The sequence below is a fragment of the Malus sylvestris genome, chromosome 16, assembly GCF_916048215.2.
Source record: "Malus sylvestris chromosome 16, drMalSylv7.2, whole genome shotgun sequence".
Classification (NCBI taxonomy): Eukaryota; Viridiplantae; Streptophyta; class Magnoliopsida; order Rosales; family Rosaceae; genus Malus; species Malus sylvestris.
Genome location: NC_062275.1, coordinates 17,453,501 through 17,471,151, shown reverse-complemented (window position 1 = coordinate 17,471,151; position 17,651 = coordinate 17,453,501). Strand labels below are relative to the sequence as shown.

The window sequence follows — 17,651 nt, the reverse complement described above, 5'->3', positions numbered from 1 at the left end:
GTTCTGGTTTTTGGAATGAAATGCGCATATTTTTCCAACGGAACATATTCACCTATCTAAATGGACGCATCCACAGATCCTAATTTATACGAGCTTGGGTTGGAGAAAAGTTGACATTCTGTAACATAATTTCTATGGATAATACGATGTGTTTCCATAGAGTATTCATAGTTATGAGAATGTCTCTCTTCCTCACCCTTTCCTCTTCCGCTTCTGTTTACTACAGTGCACCTTTCTTTTTCTGTTGGTTTTCCTCCTCCTCCACTACCACCAAATCCACCATGAATAACTTCAATCATCTTACAAGAAAACCCACCATGCATAACAGCTTTAATTTAATCCGAGCATCGCAACACAACGACACAAACCGAGGCTGAAATACTGTCCAATGCAGCTGACTGAGAAAAGGATGGGTGGGCGTGTCTTTTGGTTTTTCACCGAGAAGGGAAAAAGAGCGAGAAAGTGAAAGAAAGATGCACTGAAGTAATCGGAAACAGAAGGGGAAAGGGTGAGGAAGAGAAAAAGTTTAATTTTTTTATGGGACTCATCAACAGTTACTTTCTTATGATTCGTATGTCCAGCGAGTTCGGGGAGCCTTCAGTTTGCATCCATTACCAAGCAAACTCATTGCTTTTATTTGGCAATGCGTTTAATTTAAGCTTTTGACTTTTGGCCCAGCTGAGAAATTGTTGTCGACAAAGATGCGACGTGTCTTGTTAACACACTTACGTTTGCGAAGTAACAGAGAGGAAGAGGAAAAGCGTTTATTCTCATCTGTAGGAAACGAGTAGCCGCCATAAGTACTGAATGATGCAAAGATGTTTTGCGAAGTAACCGAGAGGAAGAAGAAAAGCGTTTATTCTCCTCTGTAGGAAACGAGTAGCCGCTATAAGTACTGAATGATGCAAAGATGTTTTGACACACACACACACAGCTAATCCATGCATGCATACCGCATACTGCATTCTTAACAATCTCTGAACTTCGCAGCACTTTTCAATTAAGCAGTCTTTCCATCCATAACAATCTCCAAATTGTAGCAATTTTCACTTAAGCGGTCTTTTCATCTCTTACTATCTCTAACTTTAAAGCACTTTCCAGTTAAGCATGTCTACCACCCTGCATGCAAAACTGGGTTGCATTGAAATCAGGCTGCTTTTCGATGTTCAGAAAAGCACTCTTAGCAAACACCAAAGAAATTGGCGTTCGGCTTTTGCCAAAATCTACTGCTCCAGAGCCTTCAACCTTTCTCTACCAAAATACAAAAACACCAAAATATCTCGATCAACTTCTTATGCCGCCATTACTGTTGATTCATCAGATAGCTTATTCCATTTTGATCAAACTACCCTCACTAACCTTGTCAAGCAGAAAAATCTCAACCAGCTTCAGGAGCTGGGAGGGGTTGAAGAAATTGCCTCCGCTCTCAAAACAGACGCAGAGCACGGATTCCATAGTGGCGATGATCCCGCAGACGACATTGCGAAAAGACTCAAGGCATTTGGCTCGAACACGTACAAGCAGCCACCAACAAAAGGGTTCTTCCACTTTGTGTTGGAGGCCTTCAAAGACCTCACAATTCTCATCCTCTTAGGCTGCGCTGCGCTTTCTCTCGCCTTGGGAATCAAAGTGCACGGCCTAAAAGAAGGATGGATCGATGGCGGAAGTATATTTCTCGCAATCATTCTGGTAATTTCTGTATCTGCTGTGAGTAATTTTAGACAGAATAGACAATTTGATAAGTTGTCCAAAGTCAGCGATAATGTCCAAATCGAAGCTGTGAGAGGCGGCAGGCGCCAGCAGATTTCAATATTCGAAATAGTAGTTGGTGATGTCATTTGTTTAAAGATCGGAGACCAAGTTCCGGCCGATGGATTGTTTCTAGACGGCCATTCGTTACAAGTAGACGAATCGAGCATGACAGGGGAGAGTGATCATGTCGAAATTAGTCACCACCAGAATCCTTTCTTGTTTTCTGGCACAAAAGTGGTTGATGGCTACGCTCGGATGCTTGTAACCTCTGTTGGAATGAACACGACATGGGGCGAAATGATGAGCCAAATCAGCCGCGACAATGGTGAAGAGACGCCTCTGCAAGCTCGGCTCAACAAGCTAACGTCATCGATTGGTAAAGTTGGTTTAGTAGTTGCATTTTTAGTCCTGATTGTCTTGATGGTTAGGTACTTCACTGGAAATACAGAGGACGAGAATGGAAACCAAGAGTATAATGGCAGCAAGACTAAAGTTGACGATATATTAAACGCGGTCGTAGGGATTGTCGCGGCTGCGGTTACAATTGTTGTGGTGGCAATTCCGGAAGGCCTGCCTCTGGCTGTGACTCTAACGCTTGCGTATTCGATGAAGAGAATGATGGCAGATAAGGCGATGGTGAGGAAGCTCTCTGCTTGTGAGACGATGGGGTCTGCCACCGTCATTTGTACCGACAAAACAGGCACTCTCACCATGAATGAAATGAAGGTGACCAAGTTTTGGCTTGGCGAGGAACCCGTGGAAGAAGAGGCGTATTCATCTATATCTCCTTTTGTTTGTAATTTGATTCATGAAGGGGTTGCTCTGAACACAACCGGGAGTGTGTTCAGGCCTAATTCGGGTTCGAAAATTGAAATCTCGGGGAGTCCTACTGAGAAGGCGATTCTTTCATGGGCGGTGCATGTGGCTAAGATGGATATGCAGAAAGTGGTGAAGAGTTGTAACACTCTTTATGTCGAGGCCTTCAATTCGCAGAAGAAACGGAGTGGGGTTTTGATGAAGCGGAAGGCGGACGATTATATGCAAGCACATTGGAAAGGAGCTCCAGAGATGGTATTAGCAATGTGCACAAGTTACTACAATGCATCTGGAGTTCTTAAAGATATGGATGAGAACTCGAAATTGAAATTCGAGCAGATTATCCAAGGTATGGCGGCGAGCAGCCTGAGATGCATTGCTTTTGCATACAAAGAAATTGAGGTAAAAGAGCAAGTGGATCAAGAACATAAAAATTTGCTAAAAGAAAATGGATTGACACTATTAGGCCTTGTTGGGTTAAAAGATCCATGCCGCCCAGGGGTGAAGAAAGCTGTTGAAGACTGTCAACGTGCAGGGGTGAATGTTAAAATGATCACAGGCGACAATGTGTTCACTGCTAAGGCAATAGCCACAGAATGCGGGATACTCAAGCCTGATCAGGACATGTTCTTCAGCGGTGCGGTGATTGAAGGCGTGCAATTTCGCAATTACACACCCGAAGAACGAATGGAGAAGGTGGACAAAATCTGTGTGATGGCAAGGTCCTCCCCATTTGACAAGCTTCTCATGGTGCAGTGCTTGAAACAGCTAGGCCATGTGGTGGCAGTGACGGGGGATGGCACGAACGATGCGCCCGCATTGAAAGAAGCTGACATCGGACTTTCCATGGGTATTCAAGGCACAGAAGTTGCGAAAGAATGCTCGGATATCGTGATCATGGACGACAACTTTTCGTCGGTGGCCACGGTTTTAAGGTGGGGAAGATGTGTTTACGAAAACATCCAGAAGTTCATCCAATTCCAACTCACCGTCAATGTCGCAGCGCTGGTGATCAACTTTGTGGCGGCAATTTCCGCCGGTGAAGTCCGTTAACAGCTGTTCAGTTACTGTGGGTGAATTTGATCATGGACACACTAGGTGCTCTGGCTCTCGCCACAGAGAAGCCAACGAAGGAGCTCATGAAGAAAAAGCCGGTTGGGAGGACAGAGCCTCTGATCACCAACATAATGTGGAGGAACCTCCTGCCTCAAGCAGTCTACCAGATTGCAATCCTCCTAACATTGCAGTTCAAAGGAAAATCGATCTTCGGCGTGGAGGACAAGGTGAAGGACACATTGATCTTCAACACATTTGTGTTGTGCCAGGTGTTCAATGAGTTCAATGCTAGGAAGCTTGAGAAGAAGAATGTGTTCAGAGGAATCCACACCAACAAGTTGTTTATGGGGATTATTGGCGTCACTATTTTGCTGCAGGTGGTGATGGTGGAGTATTTGAAGAAGTTTGCAGATACAGAAAGGTTGAATTGGGGGCAGTGGGGTGCTTGTGTTGGTATTGCAGCAGTCTCTTGGCCAATTGGTTGGGTTGTCAAGTCTATTCCTGTCCCTGAGACACCTATTTTCAGCTATCTCAAGTGGAAGAAGTCGAAGAAGAACTCTATTTGAAGTGGCTTTCATTTTGAAGGATTGAAGACCCAATTCAGAAGCGACACTACTCGTTCGTGTAAGTCATAGTTTGACATAATTTTTAGTTTAATATTTTTTAAATTCTTTTATTATTCTATAGTAATGTAATTTATACTTTGTTGTACAACATATATTTGTAGGATACAAGTATGTTCAACATATATTTCGTTGATAATATAATTAAAACTTAGTTCCAATGATGTAATGTCATTTGTGACTGGAAAACATAGTGACAATCCGGTCACTGTTGTCTGTTCTTTAGAAGGTTTGCACCTAGTGAGAAAGAAAATTCATTACACTATTTCATGTCAATCAAGCATGCTCATTTTATAAAAGTTCTACAACAAAACAAAAAATAAAATAAAACTCATTAGAGCAACTGTAAGTGTCATTTAAAGTTTGGATAATACTCGCATTTCTCCCTCCAGAATGAGTTTATCATTCTACATGCAAATGACATATTTTTTTATATCAGAACTGTTCAAATACTTAGTCTTTATTTGAAGATCAACCATACAAAAATCATTCAAATAAGAGATTGTTTAGTCATTCATATATATTGAATAAATTAACAATTTATTTACCAAGTAACATATTCATAATGAACCGTCCATTTATTTGTTGTAAGAATGTTCTTCAAATAAAAATTAAGAAAGGAAACGATTCTAATCATAAATTTTTACGATAAATAATATTATTTAAAAGTGAGAAATAAGCTCATTCCTCAAAAAGGAGGAATACAAACATTATCCAAAGTTTATACTTTACTGTTGCGGAGGCTGGTTCGAATAATGTAGACTTTATAAAAAAACTAATTAGCAGTCTAGAAAATATATTTTGAGTACATTGATATTTTTACATTAGAGGGAGGGAAAGTTCGGCTAAGCTACACAATGGGCAACCTAATTTGGTATCGAATTCGTTTAAACTTCTATATATCTTAATGCTTAGTTTCCATTAGAATGTTTGGACAAGTAATTTGATACAATTTATGTTGGAATATCACCCTGAAATTGAGTAGGGTTTCTTGTGATTGATAATTATAATTTCACTTAAAGTAAACATCACACTCTTAAGGGTTGCAAGCTTTTTTGAAAGTTTTTCATAAAACTTAATGAGTCTTGCATGTTCATATTTGATCTGAAAACACAGATGGATTGCATGTTGAATATCACGAGGAGAATATACATTAGAAAAACCTAACATTCAAAACATATATGTGATAATTCATAAGTAATTGGTAGTACTATGTAGGATTGTTAATAGTGAAGGCTAAACTCTTGTGCCTTTTGCTTTTGATTTTGCCAAAACGTTTGTTTTATTGTTGCTGATTTCATTCTTATTAATTTAGTCATTTTTAGGGTAAATTACAAAAGTATCTTAATTATCAGTCGCATAACAATCTCATACCTCATATTTTAAATACTGCAATGTCATACTTCATCTTATGAATTTGTTGCAATGTCATACCTCTGTCAACTTATGAATTTGTTGCAATGTCATACCTCTGTCAACTTTTTTGTTAAATGCTGACGTGGCATAAGCAAAGCTCACTTTTTTCTAATTAGAATAAAAAATTAATTAATTAATAAAAAATTAGTTGTTATTTACTTAACAATTAATATTTAATTATAAAAAATAATTTGGTGGGCCCCATCTCAATCTCTCTTTCTCCCTCAAACTCTCCCTTCTCTCCCAACGCTCACCATCGTTTCTTCTCTGTGTTCACAGAGAAGCCGAGCCCTAGAGAACGGCCATCACTAGACCACCACCACAACAGTGTCACTCTCTCTTCTTTTCTCTCTCAACGCTCAACTCCCTAGTTTCTCAAACCTCTCATCTTCTCTGTACAACAACATAAATGGACTCCACCACCACCTCGTGGTTTTCTGATGAAAATCCGTCAATTCCTCGTTAGATTGGACAAAACTTGGACCACGGATGACTTTCCCTTCATCCTGAGGTTCGGATTAGAGGATGGGAGACTCGAATCTGCCTCGATTTCGCAAGAAACCAAAAGCCTAGTTTCAGACTGACAACCTCAGGTCGTTCTCAGGCCATTATCCGGCCACGACTTGGTGTAAAAAAGGTATATTTCTACTCTTTGATCTATGATCTTTGTTTTGAGATAAATTTCGTGTGTTTTGGTAGAGATTTTAGGGTGAACGGAGCATAAATATTTCCGGATGGTCGATGCCCGTTTTTCTGGGGCATGTTGGGAAAGTTTGAGGGAGAGAGAGATTGGGATGAGGAGGCCCACAAAATTATTTGTTTATAATTAATATTTATTTGTTAAATAAATAATAAATAATTTATTGTTAATTAATTAATTTTTTATTCCAATTAGCAATAGAGTGGGTCTCGCTCATGTCACGTCAGCATTTAATAGAAAAATTAACAGAAATGTTAACGGATATATGACATTAGAATTTTTAAAACATGAGGTATAAAATTGTTATGCGACTCATAGTTGAAATAATTTTGTGTAATTTAGCCTTATTTTTATTACTTGTTTTTGTTATTTCTATTCACAATTTCAATTTTTTCTAAATCTTGTGTTAAATAGTTAACTAAGAATTGATTTTAAATACAAACTATTCATATCAATTATCGTTGACAACGATATTACTTGAGCTATCTATACTATAATAACCTTATTCTCTTGCATTTTAGACATTTTTTATTATATTTTCTCAGGTGGTAGAAATCTTATCAACATTTGTTTGTGGATGGACAAATCAAGCATGACAGGGGAGAGTGAGCATGTGGAAGTTAATGGAGGCCAGAATCCGTTCTTGTATTCCAGAACCAAAGTGGTCGATGGATATGGACAAATGCTTGTGGCTTTAGTTGGCATGAACTCGACGTGGGGCGAAATGATGAGTTTGGTCATCCGTGACACGAGTGATTGGCAGACACCATGACAAGAGCGGCTAAGTAAACTAAACCCGCTAATGGCGAAGATTGACTTGGGTGTTGCATTCATGGTTTAGGGCTTGGTAGCGCGTTACTTCACGGACAACGCGAAGAACGAGAGTGAATTTGGCAAGTTTGAGGGCAGCAAGGCGAAGATCGATGATGTGGTGAATGTTACGGTCAACATTGTAGCAGTTGCAGTAGTTGTTGTGATTGCAATTCTTGAAGGCTTCCCTTTTGCTGTCACTTTCACTCTCACTTATTCAATGAAGAGGATGATTGCAGAGCACTCTGGTGCGGAGGCTCTCTGCTTGCGAGATTATAGGATGTGCCACCGTAATTTGTACAGACAAAACTGGCACGCTGACACTCAATGAGATGAAGGATACAAATTTTTGGCTTGGACAGAAATCTGTGGAAGATGATGCTTCTTATTCATCAATTTCTCATTATCTTCTCGATTTAATCGAGGAGTTGCATTTAACACGACTGATAGTGTGTATAGGCCTAGTTCAGGATCGGGATTTGAGTTTTCGGGTAGTCGTACTGAAAAAGCCATTCTTTCATGGGCTACTCTGGAGCTGCATATGGACATGGATGAATTGAAACAAATGTGTCATTCATCATGTTGAAGCCTTCAATTCACATAAGAAACGAAGCGGGGTTTTGATTAGAAGAAAGGCAGACAATGCTACCCATGTGCATTGGAAAGAAACTGCAAAAATGATACTAGAAATATGCTCGAGTTACTACGATGCGTCTGTGTCACAAAAGATCTGAATGATGATGAAAGGTTGAAGTTTGAGCAGATTAGCCATGGCAACAAGCAGTCTCCGATGCATTGCTTTGGCACACAAACAAGTTCAGGATAAGCATAATAATGACGAAAAGAAGTACAAGAAGCTCGAAGAAAGCAGCTTGATCCTATTAGGATTGGTAGGTCTAAAGGATCCATATAGGCCAGGAGTGAAGGAAGCAGTAGAAGCTTGCCAGTTTGTCGAGGTGCAGGTGGAATTGATCACTGGCGACCGCTAAAGCAATAGCTAGTGAGTGTGGTATACTTAAGCCTGACTAGGAGGAAGCCCAAGAAGCAGTGGTAGAAGGTGTAGAATTTCGCAACTACACACTGGAACAAAGAATGCAGAAAGGCCAGGTAGTTGCCAAGGAAGCGGACATAGGACTCTCGATGAGGATTCAGGGCACCGAAGTTGCCAAGAAGAGCTCAGACATTGTCATTTTAGATGACAATTTTGCAACTTCGGTAATTGTTTTAAGATGGGGAAGAGTAGTTTCTGCCAACATCCAAAAGTTTGTCCACTTCCAGCTCACAATAAATGTTGCAACTCTTGTGATCAACTTTGTGCAACTGCCTCGGTCAGTGAATGACCTTTAACAACGGTCTAACTGCTGTTGTTGAATCTGATTATGGACACAATGGCTGCTTTGGCTCTCGCCACCGATAAGCCTGCCAAAGAGCTTATGGAGAGGCTGCCCATGGGTTGAACGGTGATCACCAACATCCTATGGATAAACCTTCTACCCCAAGCTTTGTTCCAGATAGCTGTGCTCTTGCTCTTGCAGTTCAGGGACAGACAAATATTTGGTGTTAGAAGGTACAACACGTTGGTATTCAATATATTTGTGTTTCGCTGTGTTTTATGAGTTGAATTTAAGGGATTTGGAGAGGATTAATGTCTTCAGAGGAAGTCAAAGGAACGAATTGTTTTTGGGTGGTTATGGTGGAACTTCTGGACAGGTTTGCAAATACATAGCGATTAAGTTAGAGACAATGGAGTGCGTGCATTGGGTGTGTAGCCATATCTTGGCCCATAAGTTGGGTTTTCAGGTTCATACCAGTTGAAGGTAAGCCCATATTCAGCTGTCCAAAAAGGGATAGCAAACACAGGTTAGAGTAGTTGGCCGAGGCAGAGTCCTCGTAGCATTACACCCAAGTTCGAACCCCCACCTAACAGTATGGAGCAATTGGATGCTGGTTGTCAAATCTAAAAATGTTCCAAACTAAATCTATGCTCTAAGACAAGAAATTGAGAGAATTTGATCATGCTTTTCTTTTGGATCCAGCATCTTAAATCATAACCAGTGCATACCGTAGAGGAATATTTTGCCATAGTAAAGGCATAGCACAATCTAATGTTCTACAGAAGAAAACCACATGATACAACGTACCACGGGAGTGCACAAATGCAGTGATGCAAGATGTAATTACATGGCACTAATTACAGTTGAGGCAAGTATCATTTCTCTGCACCAGTGGCTCACACGGTTTTATTCGAAACAGGTGAGAGATTCTTAGGAAATCTTGATCACACAAAGGAGACTAATCAGGCAATCTTGATTACATAAAGGAGACTAGATTAGCTAACTCCCAAATAGTGCAAGCACAATATGATACATCAACTCCACCTAGGCTGGAACAGCTTCTGGGACTTTACCATTGTCCGCAGGAGCCAAACTGTCATAGTAGTCAACTAGCACCTCCCAGCCACTAGGGCACATGAATCCTTCGGGAGGGTTCTCTTTGTTCCTTGCAAGTGTTCGCATCTGTCATAGTAATTTGCAATGTCTTTTAGATAAACTAAACTTAGTTTATGCACTTAAAATCAATGTGTTTTTCTTTAAATACTACTTTGAATGGTTGATTATAACAATAAAGAAAAAAGCATGTTGGAAACAACATTAAAAGAACTCGTACCTTTGTGCCAGATATGAAAAGGAAGTCCTGAGGCCTCGAGGGATCAAAAAATGCCATTTTGCCTTGAGTTTTATCATAAGCAGCAACCTGCAAGGGAATAACTTAAATGACGGAAGATATCATACAAGAAGGGCAAATAGTATCACTGCCAGATAATTGACTTACCTTGAAGGGAAGGATGTTAAGTCGCTCCAGTCCAGGTGCCATGCTTAATACTTTCTTGCCATGATCGGCATCATACAGATCTCTCTTCTCAGTTGGATGACCCATACCTGCAGGATCCCGACCAACAATGTAAAAGTCGGCCCCTGCATTGATCCTAGCCTTTGCATGCCACTGCACCTCAGTTGGGCCAGCATAGTGCATGGGAGAGGGAAAAATGGAAACAACAGTCGTCTCGGGATCAAGGACACCATCCTCAAGAACCTGAAGAAATATTAGAACAATATCGAACAGAATTCAGTATTTGGCTAAGGACAAGCAGACACGCAATTTAGTTAGGGCTTTCAGCAAACAAAACGTTTCTATACCTTCTCATGTTGTTTCATTCGCCAACTAAGTGGAACGTCATCTGCCTTTGTATAGCCTCCTAATGGATGAAGCAACAGAATGGGGTTCTTGTAGCCCATCTCAAGAAGCCGACGACGGGTATCAGTCATCAACAAAGCATGTCCATTGTGGACAGGATTTCGCAGCTGAAACGCAAATACAGCGTCAGCATTGCGCTTTGTGAATTCTTCACGGAGTTGTGCAGGAGACAATCGGAAGCGATCAAGGCCATCATTGTACTTTATAGGTTCTAGAACCTCTAGGTCACCTCCAATCAGCCAATTTCCTGCATTGGTTATGGCTTGATCAACATAAGGTAAACCAGGGGCAGTTGTTCCCCAAGTGCGGGCAATCCGTTCTTCTTTATGGTGCTTATAGATCTCAATGCTGCCAAATAAATAAAAGAGCTAGGCATCAGAAACCATGGCAAGTCATGGGATAAGACATACAATTTCATATACTAACTTCATTTTGAACCCAAAAGGAGCAGAACATGTTCTTATACTCAGGTTTTATCATCAGACACATAAACGAGAAAGTACACTACTCCACTTCCCAACTTTGTCCCTTACCACCATGGCATTATCACACTGTGTTCTACAACATGGTATGCATCACATGATGACATAAATATCCATATATAACCAATTAGAAATCGCAACCATGTTGTAGAACCCAATGTGATAATGCCACGATGGTTGGGATAAAAGTTGCAAAAGAAAACTTGGGACATGTACAACTCTCCAACCAGCAAATGCTTGAAGACATTAAATTGAATATTCCTCTTAAGAAAATGACTGGATGCAATGTGGCATCAATATATATTTGCATATATTCAAAGATGAACGCAAAGAGTTTAAAAATCCTAAATGTTTGAAGTCCAACAAAATCAAATGCTCTACATCGATAAATATATGATGATCTAAGATTTCAAATTGTATAATTTCACAATTGTTCTTTAGAAATGTGTACAGCTAATATGATAAGAGAAAAGAATTCATAATATTTCTACTGCTCCACTTCTATAGTTGAGTTCCTATTTTTACCACCCTCTAACTACTAGGAAATAAGAAAAATCTTGCTTTTCAAAACCAAAATCATGTAACTCAAAATGTTCGAAAATGCATGGTCACTCACTTTTAAGTTTAATACTAAAAGTTCAATAATAAACAATAAAAAAACATATATTTATCGTTTTTTCTCATCACATGACATATTGACATGTATGTGATAGAGACCCAAAATTCCCGGTCACAATCAATAATATTGTCGAGTGGAAAGGCATATAGACCATTTGGATGAGATTTTTTCGGTGTTCATATTATGACCACTTAAATCATTTATCATTATAAAAGTAAAGGAACGCTTGAAAAGACCGAAAAAAAAAAAAAAAAAAAGATTCCCTCCTTTAGGCCAACTCCAACACATGGTCTAAAACCTATAATTTTCCTTATATTCCCCCCAGTTCATTCCAACCCTAGTTCTAATTTGAGCCTAAAACCTAAAACCTAAAACCTGAAGAAAAAAAAAAGCCAGAAACCGGGCGGTTGGAAGGCAGACGCACCAACGCGAAATGGTGTGGGCCCCACCAACACGAGTGAAACTCGACAGTTGGAAGGCAAATGCACGCACATGAGCAACGAGCCCAAGGCAGATACCGGCATGCCCCACCCACGTGGGCATGTCGATCACCTGCGTCATTAATCCAACGGCTAGTTTCACGAGCAACAGCTGAGATCAACTGGCCGTTGGTTGATCCAACGGCCTACATTCAAATTTGTTTTTTAGTTTTATATTTATATATTTATTAAATCTAACAGCTGAGATCGAATATAATCAAATCAAACTAAAAAAAAAAAATCTAACGACCCAAATTTAAATTCAACAGTTAAAATAATTAGAAAAATTTATTTAACTCAAAATTCACCCAAAACTCTATAAATACCTATACATTTGTTCAAACATTTATACAAAACTCACTTTTTATGTATTGATTTAATGATTTTTTAATATTTATCGAAATTTAAATATTTTTAGTTAAAATGTTCATAAAACTAATTTAGGATAATCTACATTTTTTTTTATAAAAAAGTTAATTTAAAAAAAATTAACCTAAATTCATTATTTAATTTTAGATCAGATTGGAGGAGAAAATATATTTCTGAGTTAAAACCTAAACTTTCTGAAGCTAATGGTCGGAGATAATCTTAAAATTGTAACCCAAGAAAAATAATTTTACTTTGGCGAAAAGAAATGATATTTACAATCAAAACATGCTATCTAAAGTGAAAATATTAACAAGCTTTGAAAGGAAATAGGGAGAGGAAGATCATCTTACTCTTTCAAAATAGCGATCAGATTATCATCCGAGTCGACAAGCGCGACTCTGGTCGATTCGCAGATCCGGCGTTTCTGCGCGTCGTCGATGGCCAGAACGATCGGCACGGACATATTCACTACCGACCCGTCATCGAGTCGGAGTGAATTGAAATGAAGAGTTTGGAGGAACTCGGATTCTCTCATGAATCCGCGGAGAGGGCTCGACCAGCCTTCGCTGATCACGTGAACCCATTGGAGGTCGATCCTTGAAAGCTTGATCCTGGGCAGCGCCGCCGCCTCTTTCTTCGTCTCGCCCTTCTTCGACTCATGGACGAAGAGCTCGACGAGCTTCCCGCCGTCCGGCTCGATCAACCCGTTTGAAATTCGGAGCCTCTGGGGGGTCCTGGGCTTGGACCCGAGATGGGTTGAGAGCTTGAGGGCCGGGAAGAAATGGGTAGTTGAAGTTTTGGGGAAAGAGTGAGAGGGGTAGGGGGTTTTGACGAAAAGGGTGGCCATGGACGCCATTGAAGGAGGTGACCAAGGTCGAAAGGCCTCTGTTTTTAATTTTTGCCTCTGCGGCTCTGTGCTTCAAAGGAGCAGATATTAGTTAGGGGTTTATAATTAAGTAGATAATAATGGAGGATTATTTGGTGGATTAAAAAATGAATGAATCAAAGTGTAATCTGACGGGCAGGGATTATCAAATTCAGGAATGGTGCGATTTGAGTGGGAAAGTATGGATTTAGGGCTTTAATTTATAAGGAGGGGTTAGGTACGAATCTTGGTATTTAGCAGAGGATGAACCTGGACGCCTTATTGGATATAGGAGTTTTTGTTGGTTTCTTTTTTTTTTTTTTTTGTAATTGCAGCACCTTCGGAGTCGTATCGTATGTAACTGATGAGGTGAGGTGAGTTTGCCTTTATTAATAAAAAAACAATGAATGCTATTCTTTTTCCTTTTTTAAATTTTTTTTATTAAATTCTAATATAAACATTTCATCTTTTGCAAGAATATTAAAAAAAAATTCAGGACTATAATCATCTCTTAGGATTGAACCACTACTAGGTAGCATAGAAAACTACTGCATGGGCAGTGAGGTTGCCATTCCGTTGAACATGCATAAACTTAACCTCCCGAATCTGAGATGCCAAATTCTGAATATCAAAAATGAAGCATTCCAAGTTTGCATCAATTGAGCATTCCTCATTTATCATGTTGATAAGAGATAGAGCATTAGACTCTATCTCTACCATCTCGTAATGCATGTCCCTACATATCACCAAAGCTGCACGAATTGCAGCCGCTTCAACCATAGCTGCATCATTGAAAAACTTACCTCCCACCCCACCAGCCATCTGCAAAAGTCCCGCAAAATCTCGCACCACCACCCATAGCCACCTAACATTGATTTCCCATGCCATGCCCCATCACAATTAATTTTCAAAGTCCCAAAACTAGGACATTTCCATCGAACTTGTTGCCCAGCAAAAACCGACGTTGAAGGTTTCCCGCAATGCTCCTTCTCCCTTGTCTTTACCAGCTGGGCATCTCTAAACTCTTGAATATGGCTTTGTGATAAATCAATCGCATCCTTTGGAGTTTTATAGGTACCTTCAAAAGCCAATGCATTCCGATATTTCCATATTCTCCAAAGGCCGAAAACAACTTCCTGTAGCAGCTCGCCTCTTACAGCTTCATCCTTAAACCGTGCTTCAATCTTCTTCCAACTTTCCAGAAAATCCACCCCTTTGACGGCATCCACATCAATCTGTAAAGGGCAGCAATACCAAATGACCCGGCAAAATTCACACCCAAAGAACAGATGCTCATCTGTTTCCTCAAACGAACCACACAAAACGCATGTCGTCTCCACTCGCATCCTCCTTCGGGCTAGATTCCTCCGCACCGCCAAAGTATTGTTGCAACACCTCCATATAAAAAAAAACTTCAGTTTATTTGGCACTCTTAGGTATGGTTTGGGGTTGAGGTGGTTTTAAAAACAAGTTGGTATGAAAAAAAGATGGGAGAGTTTTCGGTGTTTGGTAAACACCCCAAACCAGCTTTTTTTCAAAGTTTCAGATGAAAAAAAAAACTAAAAAGTGGAAGCTGCAAAAGCAGCTTCAAAAAGTGGCTTATTTTCAAAGTTTCTCCTGATTCCTCACACTTTCAGGAGGAAGAACAATGTTGCCATGTCCCAGCGACCCAGCTCCAATCCGTTGATCAAGAATTGCAAATTGACAGCCCGATCGTCCATTTCTTCATTGCCGCCTTTCTCCTCCCCTTCATTGCTTTCTCCATTGCCATCTTTGCCTCTAGCCCTGTCATAAAAAATGGTGAATTTCTCAGCCTTGAACGTGAGGCTGGAGCGCACAATTTCAGAAACCCTAGTCCCGTCAATTCCATTAAACCCTAATTTGGAGGTGGAGTGAGAGGAGGAGGAGGAGAAAATAAGGATTGGGGCCGAAGAGTGAGCAAGCGTCGTCGTCATCGCCGAAGAAGAAATCATAGTCTAAGGTTCCGACACAGATGAGGTGAAGAAATGGGTGGTATCGGCGGCAGAGAGAGATCGAAGAAGGGGACTCAACTGGAGATATGGGAGAATGGTGGTTGGTATTGCCAGTGCCAATGAGATCGAGGTAGGAGAGGAGGGATTTGAGAGAAGGGTCGCGGTCGACGAAGGAGGTGAGGAGGTGGGTCCCATTTTCGACGACCATGCGGAAGGAGAAGATGAGGAGGGGGAGGAAGACAAAGGTGAAGAGGTTGCCAGCAAATGACGTCATGGCTTGTCATAGCACATCTAGTATTATACCATTTTGATCATTTCACGCGGTCACAACTGTTTTACATAAAAGTTTACAGAACACTATCATACTGCTTTTTTTCTTTTCCAAAAGAACTTATACAAAAAAGTTTACCAAACACTCTGTTACTTTATTTTACAGCTGCTTATTTTCACAGCATAGCAAAAAACAGTTTTTTTTCAAAACACAACAACACCAAATCAGCCCTTAGCCTCCATACATCTTGCCAAACACGGTCAGACACCATACTCCTACTTCCCATTCCGGTACCCTTCCTATTCTTTTTCCTATTTGATTTGTTGTAAGCATTTTCAATTCGGATCCTCTCTTTGGATTGGGTATCGTTTGTTTTCAATCCAAATGATCTCATAGAAGTTTAACAAACTAAATGCAACGTATAAATGGTTTGGTTGAAATATAGAGAAGGTGGTATTTAATTTTGAAAAGTGATTGAAAATTTGATAATTCACAGATTAAAAGGTAATTTGTTTTACATGTGGATCATTGCTTGTAAAGTTACGCATGGTGCATGCTTTATTAGTTGTTGTATGAATCGTTATCCAGCACCACATCGACTCAATTAGCCTCTTGAAATGAAAAGACATAGTAATCAAGAGTGTTTTTCTATTTAAATATCATTTTCTGTCTGAATTCCTATTAATTTATTTTATTTTTTAAAACACAATTTTATCCTTACCAAACAAAATTAAAAAGCAAAAGATAGAGAAAAATACAAACGAACAGGGCCACAAACTAGACCTGGCATTCGTGTTGTGTTTCTCATGTTCGTATCGTTTTCGTGTCATACCCAATAGCTTAACAGGTCGTGTAGTGTAATATCCGTTAAAGTAAACGGGTAATATGACCCGACCCGAAATCAACCCGTTAATATTATCAAGTAATATGACCCGACCCGTTACCCGTTACCCATTAAGAAAAATATTTTTTAAATCAATAAAAAAGAAAATGAAAAACATAATTTGACCCCAAAAAAATGTAAAACATAATACTAAAATTAGTATATACATACTAAATTTCGGAGTTGATCCCTTCATGAAAGTTGTAAAGTTTTCATTACGAGTGATTACATTTTTCACACTTGTACAATAATTATTATTAATTTTATCAATTTTGCACTCAAGTAAAAAACATTGTTCATGAGATTTGGAGGGTTTTAAAAATCTAAACGACCATGTAAGCATTGTCTCAGCGTTGAGGATGTAATTATGAACGTTTATTATTCTTTCATATCTTTCAAACTTATACATTAATGATTATGAATTTTGTTTATTTTGAACCCCCTTAAAAATACTATTCATGAGAGTTTGTATGGTTTTAAAAAATCAAACGATCATATACCCATCCTCAAAGCATAGAGGATGCGACTACGAGCATTTGTGTCATGCCCCGATCCCGACATACGTCCAGGATCGACACGTGACGTCACCAAATACTGGTATCTCTAACATAACTTAAGAACCAACTGTGCAATAATTCTTCGTAGACTTTATGGCTACATCTAACATCCTCGTTAGACTGCCTACGTACCATAAATAAGGATCAAGCCATTCGTAGTTCATTATTTCACTACACTCGAATATTCATCACATAAATCGTTATGTCTCAACAATATACCACAATGCATATCATGCAATATTTCAAAGAACAAACGATTGAGCACAATCATATTCTCTAGCCATATTTATCAACAAGTCTAATCATAACAATAATAATGATATCCAACATAACAATCTCACATGACGATTAACATTTCCACTTCATCCATCACATAAAGCATCATGTTTCCCACATAAAATTACAACTCATAGCGTATAACATATTAAAGAATTAACAATGCACAATATTATTCTCTAGAAACATTGATCAACTAAAATAATCATAATAACAACACTCATATCCAGCGTCATTCCACAATCCTGTCAATTAATCAATTCATGAATCAAAGATGCACGATCTTAGCATTTAATTACGTTAATCAAACAATGTGATAACATATCATTTCACGAATTTAACCAAGGAACTCTATATAATTCTCTACTTGGATGATGAATAATAACATGGTAATTCTAATTTGTATTCACAAGATCTATTGTGGGTAATTCCCATTCACTCGAATCTAG

At 39.3% G+C, this 17,651-nt stretch overlaps 1 protein-coding gene and 2 pseudogenes across 1 annotated transcript; 2 read left to right on the top strand and 1 right to left on the bottom strand.

Annotated features, from left to right (window-relative positions):
- Positions 1–904: 904 nt before the first annotated feature.
- On the top strand, positions 905–8,872 carry LOC126607237 (putative calcium-transporting ATPase 13, plasma membrane-type; annotated as a pseudogene).
- Positions 6,956–9,204, top strand: LOC126609167 (calcium-transporting ATPase 12, plasma membrane-type-like; annotated as a pseudogene).
- A 9-nt stretch (positions 9,205–9,213) lies between these two features.
- LOC126607238 (ATP sulfurylase 1, chloroplastic) lies at positions 9,214–13,416 on the bottom strand. Its single transcript, XM_050274755.1, has 5 exons — positions 12,728–13,416; positions 10,371–10,776; positions 10,006–10,266; positions 9,841–9,927; positions 9,214–9,689 (listed from the first exon to the last, which is right to left on the bottom strand). The coding sequence occupies exons 1-5, from the start codon at positions 13,231–13,233 to the stop codon at positions 9,552–9,554; spliced, it is 1,398 nt and encodes a 465-aa protein (XP_050130712.1). The 5' UTR covers positions 13,234–13,416; the 3' UTR covers positions 9,214–9,551.
- Between the last annotated feature and the right edge of the window lie 4,235 nt (positions 13,417–17,651).